The 23,930-nt window shown below is 44.4% G+C and overlaps 1 protein-coding gene across 1 annotated transcript in view; it reads right to left on the reverse strand.

Annotated features, from left to right (window-relative positions):
* CERS3 (ceramide synthase 3) overlaps window positions 1-23,930 on the reverse strand; it is a 192,092-nt gene that overhangs the window by 58,793 nt on the left and 109,369 nt on the right. The window contains exon 3 of the mRNA XM_089655531.1: window positions 9,478-9,596. Within this exon, the coding sequence (XP_089511657.1) occupies window positions 9,478-9,596 (119 nt within the window). The remainder of the gene's footprint in view (window positions 1-9,477; window positions 9,597-23,930) is intronic.

A 23,930-nucleotide genomic window follows, 5' to 3' on the forward strand; every position in this document is an offset into this window, starting at 1 on the left:
TCTGGTCTCCCCGGACCCGGCATTCACTATATCTGGTCTCCCCGGAACCGGCATTCACTATATCTGGTCTCCCCGGACCCTGCATTCACTATATCTGGTCCCCCCAGACCCTGCATTCACTATATCCGGTCTCCCTGGACCCTGCATTCACTATATCTGGTCCCCCCAGACCCTGCATTCACTATATCCGGTCTCCCTGGACCCTGCATTCACTATATCCGGTCTCCCTGGACCCTGCATTCACTATATCTGGTCTTCCACAGTACACACAAAATGGAAATTCAATTATTTTTGTAAATATAAAGTGCCAAATACCTTTTCTTATCAGCAGTATATAGCTGTCTTGTGATTCTATCAGAGTCCGGCAGGGCACTGGAAAAGCTGGAATAGGAGGAGTTTTCATTCTCCCGATTGTCCTATGAGGCCGCACAACTCCTGACCCTTTTTCTGGATAGTACTGATTGGCCCTGTGCTGATCACATGCACCCTCCAAAAACAAAACAAAAAAATCTACAGCAATACACACTCCTGGAGCTCTGTACTATCAGCAGACTGACTGCGGACTGTGGAAGAAGGGGAGGATCAGAGAAGATAGGACCAAACTGCTTTTTTATACAATGCAGAGGATTAACCCCTTAGGTTCCACAGTGAGTATAACAAGCATGCTTTACTGCATCTACAGACTGATTGTACTGTTGTGGGTTTAGTAACACTTTAAAGCAACTTTCTTGGTGATAAAGACAATTCAAATCAAAAGACCATCGCCTTAAGTCCCCAAATATTAAAGGATAAGTTCACCTTTGGAACATGCTACATGTTCCACCTATTTTTAGTTTCTTCTACCAGATCCCCCCTCCCTGTGATGGAGGGCGGGGGATCCTCTCTCCACACTCACTGTCACAATTTGAAAACAGCGCGGATGTACGGGGCTCCGCCCACCCAGCCACGCCATTCATTCACAGTTTCCCACTGCAGGCGGCTTGCAGTTCTCAGTGAACCACGAGGGCGCTGGTGAGCATTCTCATAGTCTATTGATCTTGTTTTCAGATAACTGTAAATATAAATGAAGGTAATATGGTGCAGCGCTAAAAGAATGAAACTGAAAACAGTCAAAAGTCAATGTAATAATATCCGTGATTTCTTATAAAGGGTGCAAACTTCCAAAGCTCTTGCGGCCTTAAATAATAGCAATGCGCACTCACCAGAAACGCATGGGTTATGCGCATGTAGGAATAATCATTCCAGATGTCAGATCCTCCAACATTCAGATGGCGAGCATCCCTCTCACGGTGGGTCACCGAAGACTCAAAGCCGGATCCTGAGGTCCCCTTTAAGGTCAATCAGGCACGGATTGCGCTGTTCGTTGCTGAGGTGTCCGGTCGGTGGTCGCCTCTGAAAAGGTGCCACTACCATTCAAAGGAGAGAGTCTCACCACCAATGTGAAGTGCCTGATTGACCTTAAAGGGGACCTCAGGATCCGGCTTTGAGTCTTCGGTGACCCACCGTGAGAGGGATGCTCACCATCTGAATGTTGGAGGATCTGACATCTGGAATGATTATTCCTACATGCGCATAACCCATGCGTTTCTGGTGAGTGCGCATTGCTATTATTTAAGGCCGCAAGAGCTTTGGAAGTTTGCACCCTTTATAAGAAATCACGGATATTATTACATTGACTTTTGACTGTTTTCAGTTTCATTCTTTTAGCGCTGCACCATATTACCTTCGTTTATATTTACATTTAAAGGCATTGTGGTTGCCTTAGGTGCTCTAGCTGCTGTGTTTATTTAAGAGCGCTCACTATTATCCACTTTTGTTGTTTTCAGATAACTGCCTGACCCTATGAGGTACAGGCAGACAGCTGTGCTAAGAGTCTGCAGAAGCCGAGATCGCACTCATGTTCTGCTGATCGTGGGTGCAATGCTCTGCAGGCTCCTTAGAAGAAAAAAAAATGCACATTTTTTTTTACCTGCAAAAAAAAAAAATGTGCATTTTTTATTTTTTTTTTTTCAAAAGGTGAACTCATCCTTTAAAGACTCACATCTTACCTGTTTTCTGGTCAATATTGTTGTAATATAAATGTAGAGATTTGTATTTAGGCAGTAGTGGGAGGACTCTGCAGACACCACTTGGCGAGGTGATCCCAGGAAAAGAAACCTTTGATCAGGTTAGATTTTCCCAGCCAATCCCTACTGTTTCCTAGATTGTAAGCTCCCAGGATCAGGGCCCTCCTATCCCTCTTGTATTGAACTGTATTGTTGCTGTATTGTCTCCCGTTATATTGTAAAGTGCTGAGCAAACTGTTGGCGCCATATAAATCCTGTATAATAATAATAATATAAATACTGTATAATAATAATGTCAAAGGTTGGCCCCTTCACGCCGGAGGTTGGCCCCATCTTAGATTGTAAGCTCCCAGGATCAGAGCCATCCTATCCCTCTTGTATTGAACTGTATTGTTGCTGTATTGTCTCCCGTTATATTGTAAAGCGCTGAGCAAACTGTTGGCGCCATAAATCCTGTATAATAATAATAAGATGAGGCCAGCACCAGTGGCATATATTCCCAGCGAATACACACACACATCTATTTAACCCCTTGATGCCGACAATACGCAAATATGCGGCCTCTCAGAAGCTGGGCCTTGACGCTGAGCGTCCGCATATTTGCGTACCATTTGAAAACACATACGTGCTGAGAGTGCGCGCCCTACGTGCTCCCGGTACGTATGTCGGTGTCTCACGGAAAGGTCCCGATCTCCCCTTGCGATCAGGACCTTTTCTGATCATGTGACCGCCGTGACAGCAAATCACAGCAATCACATGACCCTAAAACTGCGCCCCACCTCCCAGCATCTGAAACCTCTTAAAAGGCCGGGAGACGCTTACATTATTACTGCATAGTTAACACTGGTCCACCTTGAACCAATGGAAGTATGACTATTCCATACCTTAAGGACCGCTGTGAAAGCAGAGAATCCCTGTAGTAGTCAGCGCTGCCAAAGTGATCGCCGTAGTCTCCTGGGTCTTGTGCTGAGGATGCCCTTCTGCATAGTGAACATAGGGGGTCGCTTACTGGAAATTTCCGCCATTCACAGAACACCTGGGGGGGGTCACCACTTTTCTGGTGTTAATCCCTCGTGAAAGTATTACGTTTAATTCATGAAGCATTTGCAACACTTTTGATTCGGTCAGCAACTCGTGCATCAAATTCAGGTAGCTCTAAAATGCGACACTTTTAGGCTCCAGGCACACTAGCAGTTTTTTAAGCTCCTAGAGGCTGTTAGCATTTTTTTTCTGCTCCTAGAAGATAGTGTTCTCCTAGGTGTCCATGCACACTACTTTAGGCTATCAGCGTTTTTGAACTTCAGCTTCTAGGAGCAGAAAAAAAAAAAAATTGTTTTTATAGCGGTTTTTTTTTTTGGAGCGTTTTTCAGGCAGAAAAAAAAAAAAACGCAGCAAAACGGACGCCTCTGGTCGAGTCAGGAGGCGTTGAAGCCTCCTATTCTAGTCTATGGTGCTGCTCCGCAAACGCCCGGCCAGCATTTGCGGTGCGGTTGCTGGGCGTTTGCGGAGCGGTAACACCATTCAAACTTCATTATAGACGTTTGTAGGGCGTTTTAAACGCTCGCACACGCTTAGTAACCGCCGCTGAACCGCGCATGCAGCGTTTGCGGAGCGTTAAAGAACGCTCCGCAAAACGCCAGACCAACGCTTGCCAAACGCTATAGGGGTGTTTGGCAAGAGTTTGTAAAACAGTCAAGTGTGAACGAGCCCTTAGAGTTTTGTTTTGGGAAACATTATTTTCCTTAATAAATAGTCCCAAATCACTACAATATGGAGCAATAACTATCCAGTCACAAGGAACCCCCGCTAATAATTACTAAACCTACAGCATTCTGTACATCAGAGTATGGCTACTGGGAAGAATGCTGCTTAGTCATTGAGAAGAAACCCCCCCCCCCCCCCATCTCCCACCATAAAGACAGCTAAGACGATCATTGCTGTCAGTGGCTATATGAGAGGCATAAATTGCTCAAGCCTCTGAAGCACCCCTAGAGCACCACAGAACCCTGGTTGAGAAAAGCTGGTCTATAGTCTCCTTCATAACGGCCTCTTTTCCTGATCTCCAAGTAAAAATTTAACTGAGCATTGCAACAAAAAAGGATCTCAGATTCTTCATTTTATTAACCTCTTGCTGCCTGGCCCAGCATCCCCCCTTTAATTAAACCAGACCTCGGCAAATCGCAGCCCCATTTGGCTGTCCCTATCCAGCCCTCGATACCTTCACTGTCAGCATGCCTCTCCGACCATGTCAGTTTCCTCACTGAGGGCACTGACAGGCTCAGAGACCCTCACTGATAGATGTCGGTGTGGAGAGCTGCAAGAACTGGAAGCAGAGATCCTGAAGAGCTGAATGGTACGGCAGGGAGGCTCAGTTCTGGTGGGAGAGCGTTGCCTAAGAGACGTCCCGTCGCTATCCCGCCACTCTGTTACCCTGCCAAACTTCTCGTGTTAGCGCCTGCACGTTGCACACCCCACCATGCACCAGTTCTTCACTCCAGCTCAGGATCTGCAGAAATCCCTGCTGTACCCATCTCAGGCTCTCTCCTTCCTGTCACAGTGGCTCAGCCGCCCGTTTTTACCACCCTCCAACTACCTATCTGAAACACGCCTATTTCTGAGCAGTTGTACCTAATATTCCAAGCACCAGGTGTTTGTTTTCTATGAGGGTTCTTCAAAAAGTTTCTGCACTTTTATTTTTAACTCTTATTATATATATAAAATTGCAGAAACTTTTTGAAGACCCCTCGTATATCTTTACGTGCTTATTAACCTTCCCAGGTCAAAAATTAATATTGAGCCGAATTAAGTTCCACAACAGTCCCAGTGTCTCATGTGGCCCCCTGGAAAAATGAATTGCCGATCCCTTGAACGTCCAGAGGGCAGGAAGGATCCGTGACCAAGGAACCACTGTCACAATGGTCACATGGTGGCGGCACAGTGGCTTAGTGGTTAGCACATCTGACTTGCAGTAAATGGGTCATGGGTTCGATTCCCGACCATGGCACCTCCTGCATGGAGTTTGCATGTTCTCTCTGTGCTTGCGTGGGTTTCCTGCAGGAACTCCAGTTTCCTCCCACACTCCAAAGACATGCTGGTAGGTGAATTGATTGTCCAAATTGGCCCTAGTATGTGTATGTATGAATGTGAGTTAGGGACCTTAGATTGTACACCCCTTGAGGGTTAGGGACTGATGTGAATGTACAATATATATGTAAAGTGCTGCGTACATTGACGGCGCTATATAAGTACCTGAAATAAATGATCACAAACCGGTCCTTCCGGCTACCGATCTTTAGTGTAGACCAGCGGTAGGCAACCTGTGGCTCTCTAGCTGTTGTGGAACTACATTTCCCATGAGGCATTGCAAAGATTACAAAACTGACAGTTACAGCTAGGACTTGCAGAGGCATGATGGAACTTGTAGTCCTGCGGCTCTCAGGTTGCCTACCCCTGGTCTAGACCAAGAGCTGCCTTTGACAGCTCAGTCATTGTGCGGAGAGCATGCTCTCAGCAAATAAACATGGTCTGTCCAGCAACGCATATGTACAGCGTGTGGGCATTAAATCCTGCCGCTACACATATGTGTTAGGTGGTCATGAAGGGGTTAATACAGACTAATGTATGCAACTGCCCCGGGAGACCCAATATTTACAAGAAATTCAACTTGTTTGGTTATCACTTGTGATCAGTTCTGTGATGAGAAATTGTGAGCACTGTAAATGTTTATCACTCACAAAAAGGTTTTACAACCTGTTAAAAAGATCCCTATAACTGATATAGATTATAAACGGCATTGGAAATAATCCCTTCACAGCAAGCGATCCGCAGTCCAATGTCACCCAAGAAGGGGAAAAAATGGTTTACATCGAGTCCCAGGCTGCCCTGTAACTGTGTAAAGCCCATGGGGAAACTAGTGATAGTTTCCTTTCTGGGCTCCGAGCTATTTACAGCAAGAAATGATGACTCGGAGGAGAGCGGTGCTGAATCACAGGCCTAACTCTGCCAGCAGGGTGTGGTCACCCACTCCGCACATTCAGCAGAAATAGTTGACCGAATAGTTTGGTGTCAGTGAGAATTCCCACGTACCCCACTCAGGATCACAGACAAACCTGTGTTATGAAGAGAAATTGATGATTAAGTAGTTAAATCCAAATTAATCCATGTTGCGCATTCTAGATACATACAAAAGGGAGTCAGAATAGAATCTCTCATCTTGACAGTACAAAAAAAAAAAAATTTATAATTTTTTTTTATTAGTGTTAATTTTTTATTATTTTTTTTTTTAGGATTTTTTTTCATATTTCACTATGACCAAAGTAGTATAATGTTACCATAGTAACATTGTACTACTTTGGGGAAGTGGTCAGTATTTTTTTTATTATTATAATACAGTGTTTACATAGCGCCAAAGGGTTTGCTCAGCGCTGTACATTATAGTGGGGGACAGTACATGAGACAATACAGTAACAATACACAAGGGGTTTGAGGGCCCTGCTCTTTCGAACTTACAATCTAGGAGGGAGGGGGTAGAGGTACAGGAGGAAGTGGCTGTGGGGGATGGAGTGGTAGGAGGAGTGGAGGAGAGCGGCTGTTAGGTGAGGGTGGGGTAGGCTTCCCTGAAGAGATGGGTTTTCAGGGTGCGCCTTAAGGTGAGGAGGGTAGGTGACAGTCTGATGGATTGGGGTAGGGAGTTCCAGAGGATGAGGGAAGTCCTGGAGAAGTCCTGCAGTCGGGCATGGGAGGAGGAGACCAGGGAGCTAGAGAGTAGGAGGTCTTGTGAGGAGCGAAGGGCACAGGTAGGGTGGTATTTGGGTATCAGGTCAGTGAGGTAGTTTGGGGCGTTTTTTTTTTTTTTTTGTTTATAGAAAAGAATTACTTTGCTATAAGCAAGCATTTACCTGAATGACATCGATTCATTCAGGGTTTTTTTGTGCTTCGCTGTGATTTGGCCACAGCTAATCACATGACACAGCTGGGCTGTGATTGGCCCAGCTTGTGCATGTGATCACTGTGACCATTCACAGCTAGACACACTCATATACAATGGATGGCATGAAAGGAAACCATCCATTGTATACAACGGTCATGTGACCTGCTGTGATTGGTGACAGCAGGTCACATGGTACTGGAAACGGGGCCGGTACACAGATCTGTCATCGGCTGTGTCCGAGGTACACGGCCGGTGACAGAACGCGCCACAGAGCAGCCCTGCGGGCAGTTGCACTGCGCATGCCTGAAAGGACACCATATGGAGTCCACCCGGAGGGACGAGGTGTTATGCCGGCCACCTTTATGCTATTGGCTGGGCGGGAACCGGTTAAAAAAACAAACAAAAAAAAAAAGATCTATGGCCAGCCTTAGGCCTTGTTTAGTTACTTCAAAATGTGGCATTAGACACTTTTTTTTAATGTGCTTTGAATGCCAATCAAAGCACCTCTCACTAAATAAAATGGTTACCTTACAGTCCTTTTTGCACTGTTGCATTTGCGTTGCTTCAAAACCTATACCTTATGTCGCTTAGTGCTTCAAAGCATTTCCAAAGCCTCCATAGAAGTCTATAACAAAACTCGCCAACAGCACCTGCAGCTTTTATTCAGCGTTAGCTTCACTTTATTTTGGAGATATTGCAGGTATGAGACATCCCAGCACTGGGATACCAATAAGTGAACCAGAAAGACGTCAGTCAATTCTGGTTCATGTGTATATATTCTCGGAGTGTCTGGTGCAGACATCACATCTGGTGTGCAGCGTGGAGCAGCAGAAAGGTGAGCGGGGTTCAGACTGGAAAGGAGCAACTAGCAGACGGTACACATGGTGTGCAACACGGGAACGCTATAGCAGAAGGTGAGCAGGGACCACAGGGAGAGAGGACTGAGTGGCAGAGGATCAGCAAAGCTGGGGGACCGGAGCAGGAGAAAGTAGCAATGTCACACATGGTGCGTAGCATGGGAGCAATAGAGCAGGAGGTGAGTGGGGACTGAAGAGAGAGGAGGATCAGCAAATCAGAGGATTAGCATCGCTGGTGGTTACTACTGACTGGGGGATTAGCAGAGCGGGGAGTACTACTGAGTGGGGGATCAGCAGAGCTGTGGGTACTACTAAGCAGGGAATATGCTGAAAAGGGGTACCGATGAGCTGGGAATCTGCTGAAAAGGGGTACCGATGAGCTGGGAATCTGCTGAACGCGAGTACCGATGAGCTTGGAATCTGCTGAACGCGAGTACCAATGAGCTTGGAATCTGCTGAACGCGAGTACCAATGAGCTTGGAATCTGCTGAACGCGAGTACCAATGAGCTTGGAATCTGCTGAACGCGAGTACCAATGAGCTTGGAATCTGCTGAACGCGAGTACCAATGAGCTTGGAATCTGCTGAACGCGAGTACCAATGAGCTTGGAATCTGCTGAACGCGAGTACCAATGAGCTTGGAATCTGCTGAACGCGAGTACCAATGAGCTTGGAATCTGCTGAACGCGAGTACCAATGAGCTTGGAATCTGCTGAACGCGAGTACCAATGAGCTTGGAATCTGCTGAACGCGAGTACCAATGAGCTTGGAATCTGCTGAACGCGAGTACCAATAAGCTTGGAATCTGCTGAACGCGGGTACCAATGAGCTGGGAACCTGCTGAACAAGGGTACCAATGAGCTGGGAATCTGCTGAACAAGGGTACCAATGAGCTGGGGATCTGCTGAACATGGATACCAATGAGCTGGTAATCTGTTGAACAAGGGTACCAATGAGCTGGGAATCTGCTGAACGCGGGTACAAATGAGCTGGGAATCTGCTGAACGCGGGTACCAATGAGCTGGGAATCTGCTGAACGCGGGTACCAATGAGCTGGGAATCTGCTGAACGCGGGTACCAATGAGCTGGGAATCTGCTGAACGCGGGTACCAATGAGCTGGGAATCTGCTGAACGCGGGTACCAATGAGCTGGGAATCTGCTGAACGCGGGTACCAATGAGCTGGGAATCTGCTGAACGCGGGTACCAATGAGCTGGGAATCTGCTGAACAGGGGTACTAATGAGCTGGAAATTAACTGAACGAGGGTACCAATGAGCTGGGAGTCTGTTGAATGAGGCTACCAGTGAGCTGGGAAAGCTGCCGAAAGAGGGTACCGATGAGCTGGGAAGCTGCTGAACAGGGTTACTGCTGAGCTGGGGTTTTAATGGGCCTCTTTCAAACAAATAGAAAATCAACACACACAGGGCATTTGCGAGCTCCACTAAAGCTTCAAAAACACATCAAAAAAGCATGTTGAAGGAGCTTAAAGTCGAAGCAAGTGTAAATTAGGCCTTAGTGTGATCACAGTGCTCCTTCCAGCACCCTTTTTGATAGAGAATCTCATTATGCTGTACCAAGGACAGGGCTGATTGAGCAATCAGAGCCCCGGGTACCTTTTCCTTACCAGGACTCCTGAAATTTCTTCATCACGGCAGGCCGGTCTTGATTCCGTCTCCTCCTGAACCATCGCTCCACTTGCAGTGGTGAGCGGTTGATCTTCTTCGCCAAGCCATATACGTCCGCCTACAAAAGTAAAGCTACAGTTACTTACATGGCACATATACTGACACTATCTGCCTGGCATTTGTTATGTGTTCCAGTTGTTTGCGTGGATTTATTCCTAATACTTCATTTTCCTCCCACTGCCCACAGCCATACTGCCAGAGGAATTGGCTTGTGACCCAATCAGTCGTTGAGTATGTTAGGGACACCCTGTCATTGCAAGGACTAAGCAGTATAGCCAGGAATATACGAATATCTGAAATTAATTATTGTCTCCTTGCTGTTCGTATGAAAGGGGCCCTATAGGAATCAGAAACTGTATCCCAATGTGACACTGTAAGATAGTGGCAGCACAGTGGATTAGTGGTTGGTCCCTCTGCCTGGCAGCACTGGGGTCCTCGCTTGTGAAGGTATCCTCTCACATTCCAAAGATATGCAGGTAGGTTAACTGGCTCCTGTCAAAACGGGCCCTAGTATGCGATAGGGACCGTAGACTGCAGGTTTATTGAGGTTAAGGACTAATGTGGATGTACAGTAAGTAAAGTGCTGCAAAAATTGTTGCCCATAGATTAGAATGGGCTGCTGTGCCTGCGTTTCACAAAAGGAAAAGGCGCATGCACCTTTTCTAAAACGCATCCGCACAGAAACCGCACGGTCTTTCATGCTGTTCCCACAACTGCGATCGCAGCAGGATGGGATGTGCGGGGTTACCATTAGAAAGGAATGGCACCCCCGCGCACAAGAGAAAAGTGTGAACCTAGCCTAATGCCAGCCATAGACTATTCGAAAATCGGCCGATTTTTTGTCCGAATGATTAATCGGCCGATTTGCGCACTGTTAGTGGGTTAATTCATCAGCCGTTTTTTGCGGTTTCTCCACTTTTGGATTAACGGTCATGTTGGAAAATTTCTGGAAAACGACCGATTTTCGAGTCAACGATGGTCAAATCGTACGATCGTTTTTACGAAAAAAATATGCGCATGAGCCGTGACCTGTTATAGGTCATGATTTTTATGACTTGGTTGGACGATTTTCGTAATAATTGGTGGTCACGTCGGTTTAACGAACGATCAATGTTTTGATTATCGGACGAAAAAACGGCCGGTTTTCGAGCTGTCTATGGCCTGCATTAAACTGGAGAATGCAGACTTTGGTGCAGTACTGCATAGAAACCAATCAGCTTCCAGGATTTATTGCCAATTAGCAGCTGATTGGCCACAGGTGCACCCGAATCTGAGTGCTCCAGTTTTAGTAATGCGGGTCGAATTCCGAACGGATTGTCTTTAGAAAATCAGAAATTTTGTGTGTTTTGTAATGCGATGGTGCCACCATTGATTTTGAAATTCAACCAACCAAGCCTTCAATTTCTCCTCATGTTGCTACAGAAAAGAATTTTCGCGGCCAACAATTTTCTTTTCTTTCCAGGTCACAGCTTTATATTTCTTGCATGATTCTCCCATTGTTGATTCGAAATTCGTTTTTCAAAAAATTTCCAACATGCCCGATCACTCAAATTCGATGGTCACACAAAAAACGGCCATTTCTGTGACCCACTAATAGTGCAAAATTCGAACAAAAATTCTTTTAAAACATTCTAGAAAGAAAATTCTTGCGGAATTCGTGTCCATGCTGACCTGTGTCTACATCTAAAAGTGCCTACAATGGGCACGTGAGCATCAGAACTGGACCACGGGGGCAATGGAAGAAGGTGGCCTGGTCTGACGAACCATTTTTACTTACATCATGTAGATGGCTGAATATGTGTGCGTCACTTGGAAGACATGGCACCAGGATGCACAATGGGAAGTCCGATCCAAGGAGGCCCCACCTTGCAACTTCTAGGATGTAAAAGATCTGCTACGGACAGGTTTAATGACCTCCATGCATTGACAGGTCAGGGCTGCTTTGGTGGCAAAAGGGGGCCTACTCCATATTAGGTGGGTGGTCATAATATTTTGCTGGGTTGGACATAATGTTATGGCTGATAGGTGTAAATAACTCTAATAAATGATATGATGTTTTTGTGACTTTACATCCATATGGGCCAGCACAGTGGCTAAATGGTGAACACTTGCGCCTGGCAGTACTCGGGTCGTCGGTTCAAATCCCAACCATGGCACCACCTGCCTGGAGTTTGCATGTTCTCCCTGTGCCTACATGGGTTTCCTCCGGGTACTCCACTTTCCTTCCACACTCCAAAGACATGCTAGGAGGTTAACTGGATCCTGTCTAAATTGGCCCTAGTATGTGTATGTATGAATGTAAGTTAGGGACCTTAGATTGTACGCCCCTTGAGGGTTAGGGACTGATGTGAATGTACAATATATATGTAAAGTGCTGCGTAAATTGATGACACTATTTAACCTCTTGGCGCGGCCAAATGCAAATGTGCAGCCCAGATGCCGAGCGGCCGCACATTTGCATTCTATTAAAAGCCCTGCGTGCTCCCAGCAAATACGTTCGGTACTCACGGAAGAGGCTCCCCTTTCAATCTGCACCTTTCCCGATCATGTGACCAGCGTGACAGCGAATCACGGCGGTCACATGACCCTAAAACACCCCACCCCCCGGCTTCTGGAACCCTTAAAGGGCCGTGAGGCGCCGGCGCCAAGGGGTTAGGTACCTGAAATAAATAAATCTATCTAGTACATAGGTAATGTGATACTTCCAGACATAAACCTCGTACACATGATGAAAATATCAGACGAATGATCGTCCGTTTTTTTTTTTGTTTTCTTTTTTTTATGCATGCTAGTTTCATATAAAAAAAAATGGAGGTTACAAATGTTACAAAAATTCTTGTATGACAGAATAAAAATTCAGAAGTGATGTAATGTATTGTATTTTCAGACGAAAACTGTACGGATTAATTGAAAATCGTACAAGAAAATGATTCATGCTTGTCCCTTCCAATAATTTCAGACAAAAATTGTGTGCCAACGATCGCTTTGAAAGTGGTATTCCTTTTGTAGGAATTTCTGATCGTGTGTACTAGGCTTTAGAAAAAGGCAACATCCAAAATACACTCTCCAATGTCTCCAATGTAAGCCTGACATTTGATGCTGCGTGAGCTTTGCAGAAAGAAAACATTGACATAAGAATTCAATACAGAATCCAAATTCCTATGCAAGTCAACAAAAGCAGCACCTTTAAATAGCTGATCCAGTATTATGTCTGGGGACAGCCGGTGTCATTGTGTCATTGTGTTTGTTGACAATGGGAATCTGATAGCCGGCAGTGTCAGTGAGCAGAGACAGAAGAAGATGAAATCAGGGCAAGCTCACTCACATGATTAGAACATGTACACATGTATATAACAACACAATTATGAGCCATTATAAGTGCAACAACCAATCAAAAACCACGCTGACTGTTGATTGGTTGCTACTGCCCTTTGATCACTGCTCCTTGCCGAAGGAAAACATTTAGGAGAGAAGGGTTTCAGCATCAACCAATACATTTCTATGGTATGAGTAAGGGAAGCACATGAGGATGTGTCATATTCTTGTATTTAAGTCACTCCCGCAAGGCAGAATGTGTGGAACCGTCTGACTGCTAAAGAGAACACAGAATGAGACGCAGAACGTACGACAGTTACATTTTATTTAAAGTAGAACTATACGCAAAACTTTTTTTGGATGGTTTGAACCCCGGTTTTTCATCATCTGTGTCCCATTATGGAAATTTCTTTTCACTTCCTGTCCCATAGCTAAACTAGAAGTGAGAGGAAATCCCTGAAAACTGAGGGAATTCCTTGGGGACCCCTAGGTCACCAGAACTAGTGTTCCCATTGGAAGATTTCCCCTCTATCACTTTTCTGGGGACTTTGCAGATGACACCAAGCTGTGCCGGGGAATAACGTCCTTACAGGATGTCTCCAACTTACAAGCCGACCTCAATGCTCTGTGTAATTGGGGGACTATGGGGCAAATGAGGTTTAATGTTGATAAATGTAAGGTTCTGCACTTGGGGGCTAAGAATATGCATGCATCATACATATTGGGGGGGGGGGTACAACTGGGGGGTCAATGGTGGAGAAGGAACTAGGGGTTCTGGTAGATCACAAGCTTAATAATGGCAGCAATGCCAAGCTGCGGGTTCTAAAGCGAGCAAAATCCTCTCTTGTATTAAAAGAGGTATAGACTCCAGAGAGAGAGATAATTTCCCCCGGTACAAATCATTAGTAAGACCTCATCTGGAATATGCAGTTCAGTTTTGGGCACCAATTCACAAAAAGAACATTGGGGAACTGGAGAAAGTACAGAGAAGAGCAACCAAACTGATAAGAGGCATGGAGGAGCTCAGCTATGAGGAAAGTTAAGAGGAACTGAATGTATTCTCTCTTGAGAAGAGGAGAATAAGGGGGGATATGATCACCATGTATAATACATAAGGGGGATATGATCACCATGTATAATACATAAGGGGGGATATGATCTCCATGTATAATACATAAGGGGGGATATGATCTCCATGTATAATACATAAGGGGGGATATGATCTCCATGTATAATACATAAGGGGGATATGATCTTCATGTATAATACATAAGGGGGGATATGATCTCCATGTATAATACATAAGGGGGGGATATGATCACCATGTATAATACATAAGGGGGGATATGATCTCCATGTATAATACATAAGGGGGATATGATCTCCATGTATAATACATAAGGGGGGATATGATCTCCATGTATAATACATAAGGAGGGATATGATCTCCATGTATAATACATAAGGGGGGGATATGATCTCCATGTATAATACATAAGGGGGGATATGATCTCCATGTATAATACATAAGGGGGGATATGATCTCCATGTATAATACATAAGGGGGATATGATCTCCATGTATAATACATAAGGGGGGATATGATCTCCACGTATAATACATAAGGGGGGGATATGATCACCATGTATAATACATAAGGGGGGATATGATCTCCATGTATAATACATAAGGGGGATATGATCTCCATGTATAATACATAAGGGGGATATGATCTCCATGTATAATACATAAGGGGGGGATATGATCTCCATGTATAATACATAAGGGGGGATATGATCTCCATGTATAATACATAAGGGGGATATGATCTCCATGTATAATACATAAGGGGGGATATGATCACCATGTATAATACATAAGGGGGGGGATATGATCACCATGTATAATACATAAGGGGGGATATGATCTCCATGTATAATACATAAGGGGGGGATATGATCTCCATGTATAATACATAAGGGGGGGATATGATCTCCATGTATAATACATAAGGGGGGGATATGATCTCCATGTATAATACATAAGGGGGGGATATGATCTCCATGTATAATACATAAGGGGGATATGATCTCCATGTATAATACATAAGGGGGGGATATGATCTCCATGTATAATACATAAGGGGGATATGATCCCCATGTATAATACATAAGGGGGGGATATGATCTCCATGTATAATACATAAGGGGGATATGATCTCCATGTATAATACATAAGGGGGGGATATGATCTCCATGTATAATACATAAGGGGGGGATATGATCTCCATGTATAATACATAAGGGGGATATGATCTCCATGTATAATACATAAGGGGGGATATGATCTCCATGTATAATACATAAGGGGGGATATGATCTCCATGTATAATACATAAGGGGGATATGATCTCCATGTATAATACATAAGGGGGGATATGATCTCCATGTATAATACATAAGGGGGGATATGATCTCCATGTATAATACATAAGGGGGATATGATCTCCATGTATAATACATAAGGGGGCATATGATCTCCATGTATAATACATAAGGGGGATATGATCTCCATGTATAATACATAAGGGGGGATATGATCTCCATGTATAATACATAAGGGGGGATATGATCTCCATGTATAATACATAAGGGGGGGATATGATCACCATGTATAATACATAAGGGGGATATGATCTCCATGTATAATGCATAAGGGGGGGATATGATCTCCATGTATAATACATAAGGGGGATATGATCACCATGTATAATACATAAGGGGGATATGATCACCATGTATAATACATAAGGGGGGGATATCATCACCATGTATAATACATAAGAGGGGATATGATCTCCATGTATAATACATAAGGGGGATATGATCTCAATGTATAATACGTAAGGGGGATATGATCTCCATGTATAATACATAAGGGGGGGGGGGGGATATGATCTCCATGTATAATACATAAGGGGGATATAATCTCCATGTATAATACATAAGGGGGGGATATGATCGCCATGTATAATACATAAGGGGGATATGATCTCCATGTATAATACATAAGGGGGGGGGGGATATGATCTCCATGTATAATACATAAGGGGGGATATGATCACCATGTATAATACATAAGGGGGGATATGATCACCATGTATAATACATAAGGGGGGATATGATCTCCATGTATAATACATAAGGGGGGATATGATCTCCATGTATAATACATAAGGGGGGATATGATCACCATGTATAATACATAAGGGGGGATATGATCTCCATGTATAATACATAAGGGGGATATGATCTCCATGTATAATACATAAGGGGGGATATGATCTCCATGTATAATACATAAGGGGGATATGATCTCCATGTATAATACATAAGGGGGGCTATGATCTCCATGTATAATACGTATGGGGGGGGGGGGATATGATCACCATGTATAATACATAAGGGGGGGGATATGATCGCCATGTACAGTTGTGACCAAAATTATTCAACCCCCACTGAAATTGAGTGTTTTGGCCAGTTTGACATTGCTTTTGATCATTCAGTCATCTTGCTTACATTTACATTAAAGAGGCACTTGTAGGTCAGACAAATATAACATAACAGTTATAATGAAATAACCACAAATGTCTTTTCTGTGCTCACAGCATTATCAGTTTTATTCAACCCCCAAGTGACATTCAATCTTAGTACTTAGTACAGCATCCTTTTACAGTTATAACAGCTTTTAAACGTGAAGCATAGCTTGACACAAGTGTCTTGCAGCGATCTACGGGTATCTTCGCCCATTCTTCATGGGCAAAGGCCTCCAGTTCAGTCACATTCTTAGGCTTGCGCACTGCAACTGCTTTCTTTAAGTCCCACCAGAGGTTCTCAATCGGATTTAAGTCTGGTGACTGCGATGGCCACTCCAAAATGTTCCAGCCTTTCCTCTGCAACCATGCTCTAGTGGACTTGGAGGTATGCTTGGGATCATTGTCCTGTTGAAAGGTCCAACGTCTCCCAAGCCTCAGGTGTGTGACGGACTGCATCACGTTTCCATCCAATATCTCCTGGTACTGAAGAGAATTCATGGTACCTTGCACACGCTGAAGCTTCCCTGTACCTGCAGAAGCAAAACAGCCCCAAAGCATGATTGACCCTCCACCATGCTTCACAGTAGGCAAGGTGTTCTTTTCATCATAGGCCTTGTTCTTCCTCCTCCAAACATAGCGTTGATCCATGGGCCCAAACAGTTCTAATTTTGTTTCATCAGTCCACAGAACACTATCCCACAACTTTTGTGGTTTGTCCACATGGCTTTTGGCATACTGCAGTCGACTCTTCTTATTCTTTGGAGACAGCAAGGGGGTACGCCTGGGAGTTCTGGCACGGAGGCCTTCATTACGCAGTGTGCGTCTTATTGTCTGGGCTGAAACTTCTGTACCCACATCTGACAAATCTTTTCTCAGTTCCTCAGCAGTCACACGGGGACTTCTCTCCACTCTACGCTTCAGGTAGCGCACAGCAGTCGAAGTCAGCATCTTCTTTCTGCCACGACCAGGTAGCGTTTCAACAGTGCCCTTTGCCTTGAATTTGCGAATGATGCTTCCTAAGGTGTCTCTTGGTATGTTTAACATCTTTGCAATCTTCTTATAGCCATTGCCCTTCCTGTGAAGAGAAATCACCTCTTCTCTTGTCTTCCTGGACCATTCTCTTGCCTTCACCATGTTTGTAACCACACCAGTAAATGTCTAGAAGGAGCTGAGTATCACAGTCATTTTAAAGCTGCCTAATTGGTGCTTATTATGCTTGATTGCTGCTCGGTGACATCCACAGGTGTTTTCAATACCTGATGGAAAGCACCTGTATGAACCTCTGTTCTTCAGAGTGGTAGTCTTTAAGGGGTTGAATAATTGTGGCAATGAAGAAACCACATAAGAACCATTTACTACTGTATTACATAAACAATTGATGTCATTTTAGTTGCATTTGGGTAGTTACAACGTCCTTGTAGGATTTGATTCTGAATACAATTCCAAATGTACACTATAGTCCCTAAACCCCTTTACAGCATTGGGGGTTGAATAATTTTGGTCACAACTGTATAATACATAAGGGGGATATGATCTCCATGTATAATACATAAGGGGGATATGATCTCCATGTATAATACACAAGGGGGATATGATCTCCATGTATAATACATAAGGGGGGATATGATCTCCATGTATAATACATAAGGGGGGGATATGATCGCCATGTATAATACATAAGGGGGGATATGATCTCCATGTATAATACATAAGGGGGGGATATGATCTCCATGTATAATACATAAGGGGGGGATATGATCTCCATGTATAATACATAAGGGGGGGATATGATCTCCATGTATAATACATAAGGGGGATATGATCTCCATGTATAATACATAAGGGGGGATATGATCTCCATGTATAATACATAAGGGGGGGGATATGATCGCCATGTATAATACATAAGGGGGGATATGATCTCCATGTATAATACATAAGGGGAGATATGATCTCCATGTATAATACATAAGGGGGGGATATGATCTCCATGTATAATACATAAGGGGGATATGATCACCATGTATAATACATAAGGGGGATATGATCACCATGTATAATACATAAGGGGGGATATGATCTCCATGTATAATACATAAGGGGAGATATGATCTCCATGTATAATACATAAGGGGGGATATGATCTCCATGTATAATACATAAGGGGGGGGATATGATCTCCATGTATAATACATAAGGGGGATATGATCTCCATGTATAATACATAAGGGGGGGGATATGATCTCCATGTATAATACATAAGGGGGGGATATGATCTCCATGTATAATACATAAGGGGGATATGATCTCCATGTATAATACATAAGCGGGATATGATCTCCATGTATAATACATAAGGGGGGGGGGATATGATCGCCATGTATAGTACATAAGGGGGATATGATCTCCATGTATAATACATAAGGGGGGGATATGATCTCCATGTATAATACATAAGGGGGATATGATCTCCATGTATAATACATAAGCGGGATATGATCTCCATGTATAATACATAAGGGGGGGGGGATATGATCGCCATGTATAATACATAAGGGGGATATGATCTCCATGTATAATACATAAGGGGGGGATATGATTGCCATGTATAATACATAAGGGGGATATGATCTCCATGTATAATACATAAGGGGGGGGATATGATCTCCATGTATAATACATAAGGGGGATATGATCTCCATGTATAATACATAAGGGGGGATATGATCTCCATGTATAATACATAAGGGGGGGATATGATCTCCATGTATAATACATAAGGGGGGATATGATCTCCATGTATAATACATAAGGGGGGGATATGATCACCATGTATAATACATAAGGGGGGGGATATGATCACCATGTATAATACAAAAGGTATTTTGCTATTTATATAAATAATTGCATTTGTACTGTTGGGAGACCAGATATAGTGAATGCAGGATCCGGGAAGACCAGATATAATGAATTCAGGGTCCGGGGGGAGACCAGATATAATGAATTCAGGGTCCGGGGGGGAGACAGATATAATGAATTCAGGGTCCAGGGGAGACCGGATATAGTGAATGCAGGGCCCAGGGAGACCGGATATAGCGAATGCAGGGTCCAGGGAGACCGGATATAGCGAATGCAGGGTCCGGGGAGACCGGATATAGTGAATGCAGGGCCCAGGGAGACCGGATATAGCGAATGCAGGGTCCGGGGAGACCAGATATAGTGAATGCAGGGTCCGTGGAGACCAGATATAGCGAATGCAGGGCCCGGGGAGACCGGATATAGCGAATGCAGGGTCCGGGGAGACCGGATATAGCGAATGCAGGATCCGGGGAGACCAGATATAGTGAATGCAGGATCCGGGGAGACCAGATATAGTGAATGCAGGGTCCGTGGAGACCAGATATAGCGAATGCAGGGCCCAGGGAGACCGGATATAGCGAATGCAGGGTCCGGGGAGACCGGATATAGCGAATGCAGGATCCAGGGAGACCAGATATAGTGAATGCAGGATCCGGGGAGACCGGATATAGTGAATGCAGGGTCCGGGGAGACCGGATATAGCGAATGCAGGGTCTGGGGAGACCAGATATAGTGAATGCAGGGTCCGGGGAGACCAGATATAGCGAATGCAGGGTCCGGGGAGACCGGATATAGCGAATGCAGGGCCCAGGGAGACCGGATATAGCGAATGCAGGGTCCGGGGAGACCGGATATAGCGAATGCAGGATCCGGGGAGACCAGGTATAGTGAATGTTGGGCACGGGGAGACCAGATATAGTGAATGCAGGGTCCGGGGAGACCAGATATAGTGAATGCAGGGCCTGGAGAGACCAGATATAGTGAATGCAGGGTCCTGGGTTTAGTAACACTTTAAATACCACTAAAAGAAAGCTCCATCTGTCTCACAAAATGCTAAAAATGTAGTTTGGGTACAGGGTTGCATGACCGCGCGATTGTCATTCAAAGTGCGATGGCGCTGAAATCTGAAAATTTGCCTGGGCAGAAAGGGGGTGAAAGTGGCCGGCATTGAAGTGGATAAAGCAAACACGTTATTGGAAAAAGCTTTGTATACCGATTGTTTAGTGACAAAAGGCCTAATAAATATGGATTACATATGTCTGTTTTACATCTGCTTGGGAGTTCAGCTTTCAGGTTATTGTACCAGCAGGCAAGCCAGGCAGCTAGCATTTTCAAAAAGTTAAAGCAGCACATGTTTTCTTTCAGTACAGGGGGCACGTGCTCTGGAAGCTCAAAGACATAACTTGGAGCATGCTCAGCTTCGCTCTTTGTAGTTCGAGGCTCCCGCCCTTCGTGCTCGGGGCACCCCGCCCTTCGTGCTCGGGGCACCCCGCCCTTCGTGCTCGGGGCACCCCGCCCTTCGTGCTCAATGGCTGAACAGTGAAGGGAAGATAAAAGTATGGACAGCTGGCTACTAAGCTAAGCCACTGGCTTCAGAACTTCGTGAGTATGTAGTCAGAATCCGCATACTCGTTTTGTGACTCGAAAAAAGGACAGGACGGAGGTCAGCGGGTTAACATAAAAGCCAGGAAACTAGCATTTGCAGAATGCAAAGTCAGCCTCCATGTTTCCTGCACGTGGAACTCTCGTCTCCAGCACAATGATACATATGACAGATGTTTGAAAAACTTCTGATCCTGACGGCGGGCTCAGGAAACACAGGAAACTGTTGCCAGTTCTATTTTGTTAATGAGGAATCCAACCAATATGCCATCTCAAAAATCACACCACCATTCCTACAGTTCTCCATGTGATTAGTGAACCTTGGGAGTTGGCTATAATTGTATACCTATTATTTATATCCTTCAATATTGAATTTGCTTTCAACATTCGATTTTGGAATGAATGTCATTTCCTGAATGTAAACCACACTCGCTTTTCAAAACTTGTTCATTTGAGAAAAATTTTCCATCCTGCTCCTTTGCATTTTCTCGTCACTGCGGCTGAAAATGAACAGCCAACTGACCCGACTAACGATTAAAATAAAACGAACGTTCTTAAACTGAAAATTTTTTAACAAATTTCTACAATTTCTGCATTTTTAGCCGCTGCGTTTTTGGAAAGGGTCGGGGACTTTTTTTTTTATTTCCCGCAGCAGATTGGATTTTTGGTTCGATAGACTTCGATGGAGCCTCAACTGATGTTTTTTGGTGCCTTTTTGATTTGTTTCACATTTTTTGGCCAATAGAAAAGTATTAAATAATAAATATACAGCGCTAAAATAATGACATAAAAGTACATACTAGTACTATTAAAAGACTAAATAAAATATAGTGGGCGCTGCTGAGGCGCATAAGTGAAAATTACGTCCTATTATGACGCAACAATGTGTCAATAAACATATACATAGCTGACCAAAGTGAATACGGTTCAACGGAAATAACAGTCCAAAAATTAAGATGCTCCGTGCTGGTATCTTCAGAAGCGGTGAGCCAATGAGACTATACACTTACCAGAAGCGCATAGTGAATGCGCAAAAAAGTCATCCTTAATAGGTCATCTGGGTCTGGTCTAGGGCTGCGGGGTCATCAGACTCAATATGGACTCATAGGAATGATGATGCTCACACACTCCGCTTACATAACCTCCAAAACAGCTCCAGGGGGATACTCCAGGTCCAGATGTAGTTCCACCTTATAAGGCTCTTATGTCATCCTTCCCACAGACAGACAGCACGCTCTGCGGCGGAAAAGGCGGAACTGCCAGGTTTGAACGAGCCGCCCAATCAGGTGGTGCTGTCAAATGAAATGTGGCGCTGTCTGTCTGTGGAAAGGATGGCATAAGAGCGAGTGCCAATTTTTGTGTTGCCTAGGGCAGCACAAAACCTAAATACACCACTGCACCTATGTATATGTTTATTGACACATTATGTCATAACAAGACGTAATTTTCATTTTATCACTTATGCGCCTCAGCAGCGCCCACTATATTTTATTTAGTCATTTAATGGTACTAGGCCAGGGGTGGGCAAACATTTTGACTTGAGGGCCGCAATGGGTTCATATATTGGACCCGGGGGCCGGACCAAGAGTAGATGAATGATGTGTATGTGTGAATTAATATAAATTAAATTAAAATTTGTAACATTAAATGTTTAGATTAATTTAAGGTAGAAAAGCATAAAAAGAGTTATTTTACAAAACTTTTATGCCCCCCACTAGCTGCTGGCCGGCCCAGCCACTACCATGCCATCCATAGTAAGTATAGTAATATTCCCCCATAGAAAGCATAGTAATTAATCCCCCATAGTAATTCATTCCCCCATAGTAATTCATCCCCCCTATAGTAATTCATCCCCCCTATAGTAATTCATCCCCCCTATAGTGATTCATCCCCCATAGTAATTCATCCCCCATAGTAATTCATCCCCCATATAGTAATTCATTCCCCATATTAATTCATCCCCCATATTAATTCATCCCTCATATAGTATTTCATCCCCCATAGTACTATTCCCCCCCCAAGTAGTAAGCCAAGTCCCCCCTGTGTCAATTTACTTACCTTTGCTCTGCGCGTTCCTCTCGCCATGTTCCCGCGCCGTTCCGGTCTTCAGGGCGGACTGTGAGAGGAGCCTAGCTCCCCTCACGTTTGTCACGCTGCCCCGCCTACACACATCCTGACAGCCAATGTTTGCCTGCCCTGGCTGTTTTTTTTTTTTTATCACGGTCCACGGGCCGGATTAAAAGGTCCGCCGGGCCGTATATGGCCCGCGGGCCGTAGTTTGCCCATTGCTGTACTAGTATGTACTTTATGTCATTATTTTAGCGCTGCATATTTATTATTTATGGTCTATAGGAGGTACAGAGGTTTGCCTTTATATGCTAGCTGCTTTTATGTTTAAATCTGCACTCGCAATATACATCCTGCAATAGAAAAGTATTGAGGGCGACTTTACAATCTGGCGCTCAAGTCGCATCAAAGTAGTGCAGGAACATTTTCAAAGTCGCTGCAGCTTTGAAAGGGTTAGTGCACTACTTTGATGCGACTTTGATGCGACTTTGAGTGCCAGATTGTAAAGTCGCACTCAATATTTTTCTATTGGGGAAAACAAAAAGACAGAACGAATAATAAAAAAAAAAAGAAAAAGAAAAATGCAAAACACACCAGAAAAATGCATCATTCACAACAGGCACAGGTATGAAGCAGGCCTCAAGCTGACACTTCTCACGTTTTCTGCATTCCTCTTGGCTGGGGCTGGCCTCTGGCAAGTGCTGGGAATCAGAAACAGGTACTTGCTATTAAAGCTAGCGGTGGTTTCAGGTGGCCTGCACCAGTGTCCTCTACGACATCACACCTGCGAATGGGCCTGAAAGCATTTATCCACCTGCAAGCGGCCCGCACGCAACGCACTGCAGACAGGTGACCCATACAGGAAAAGAGACATACTGATACGCCGCTGCCTGCTTCTGGGTTTAGGGCACGCACCCCCACTGTGATTGTACACAGAAGTCTGACACCAAAGTC

Source organism: Staurois parvus, unplaced genomic scaffold (assembly GCF_062004578.1).
Source record: "Staurois parvus isolate SC_StPar_1 unplaced genomic scaffold, SC_StPar_1.0 ptg000845l, whole genome shotgun sequence".
NCBI lineage: Eukaryota > Metazoa > Chordata > Amphibia > Anura > Ranidae > Staurois > Staurois parvus.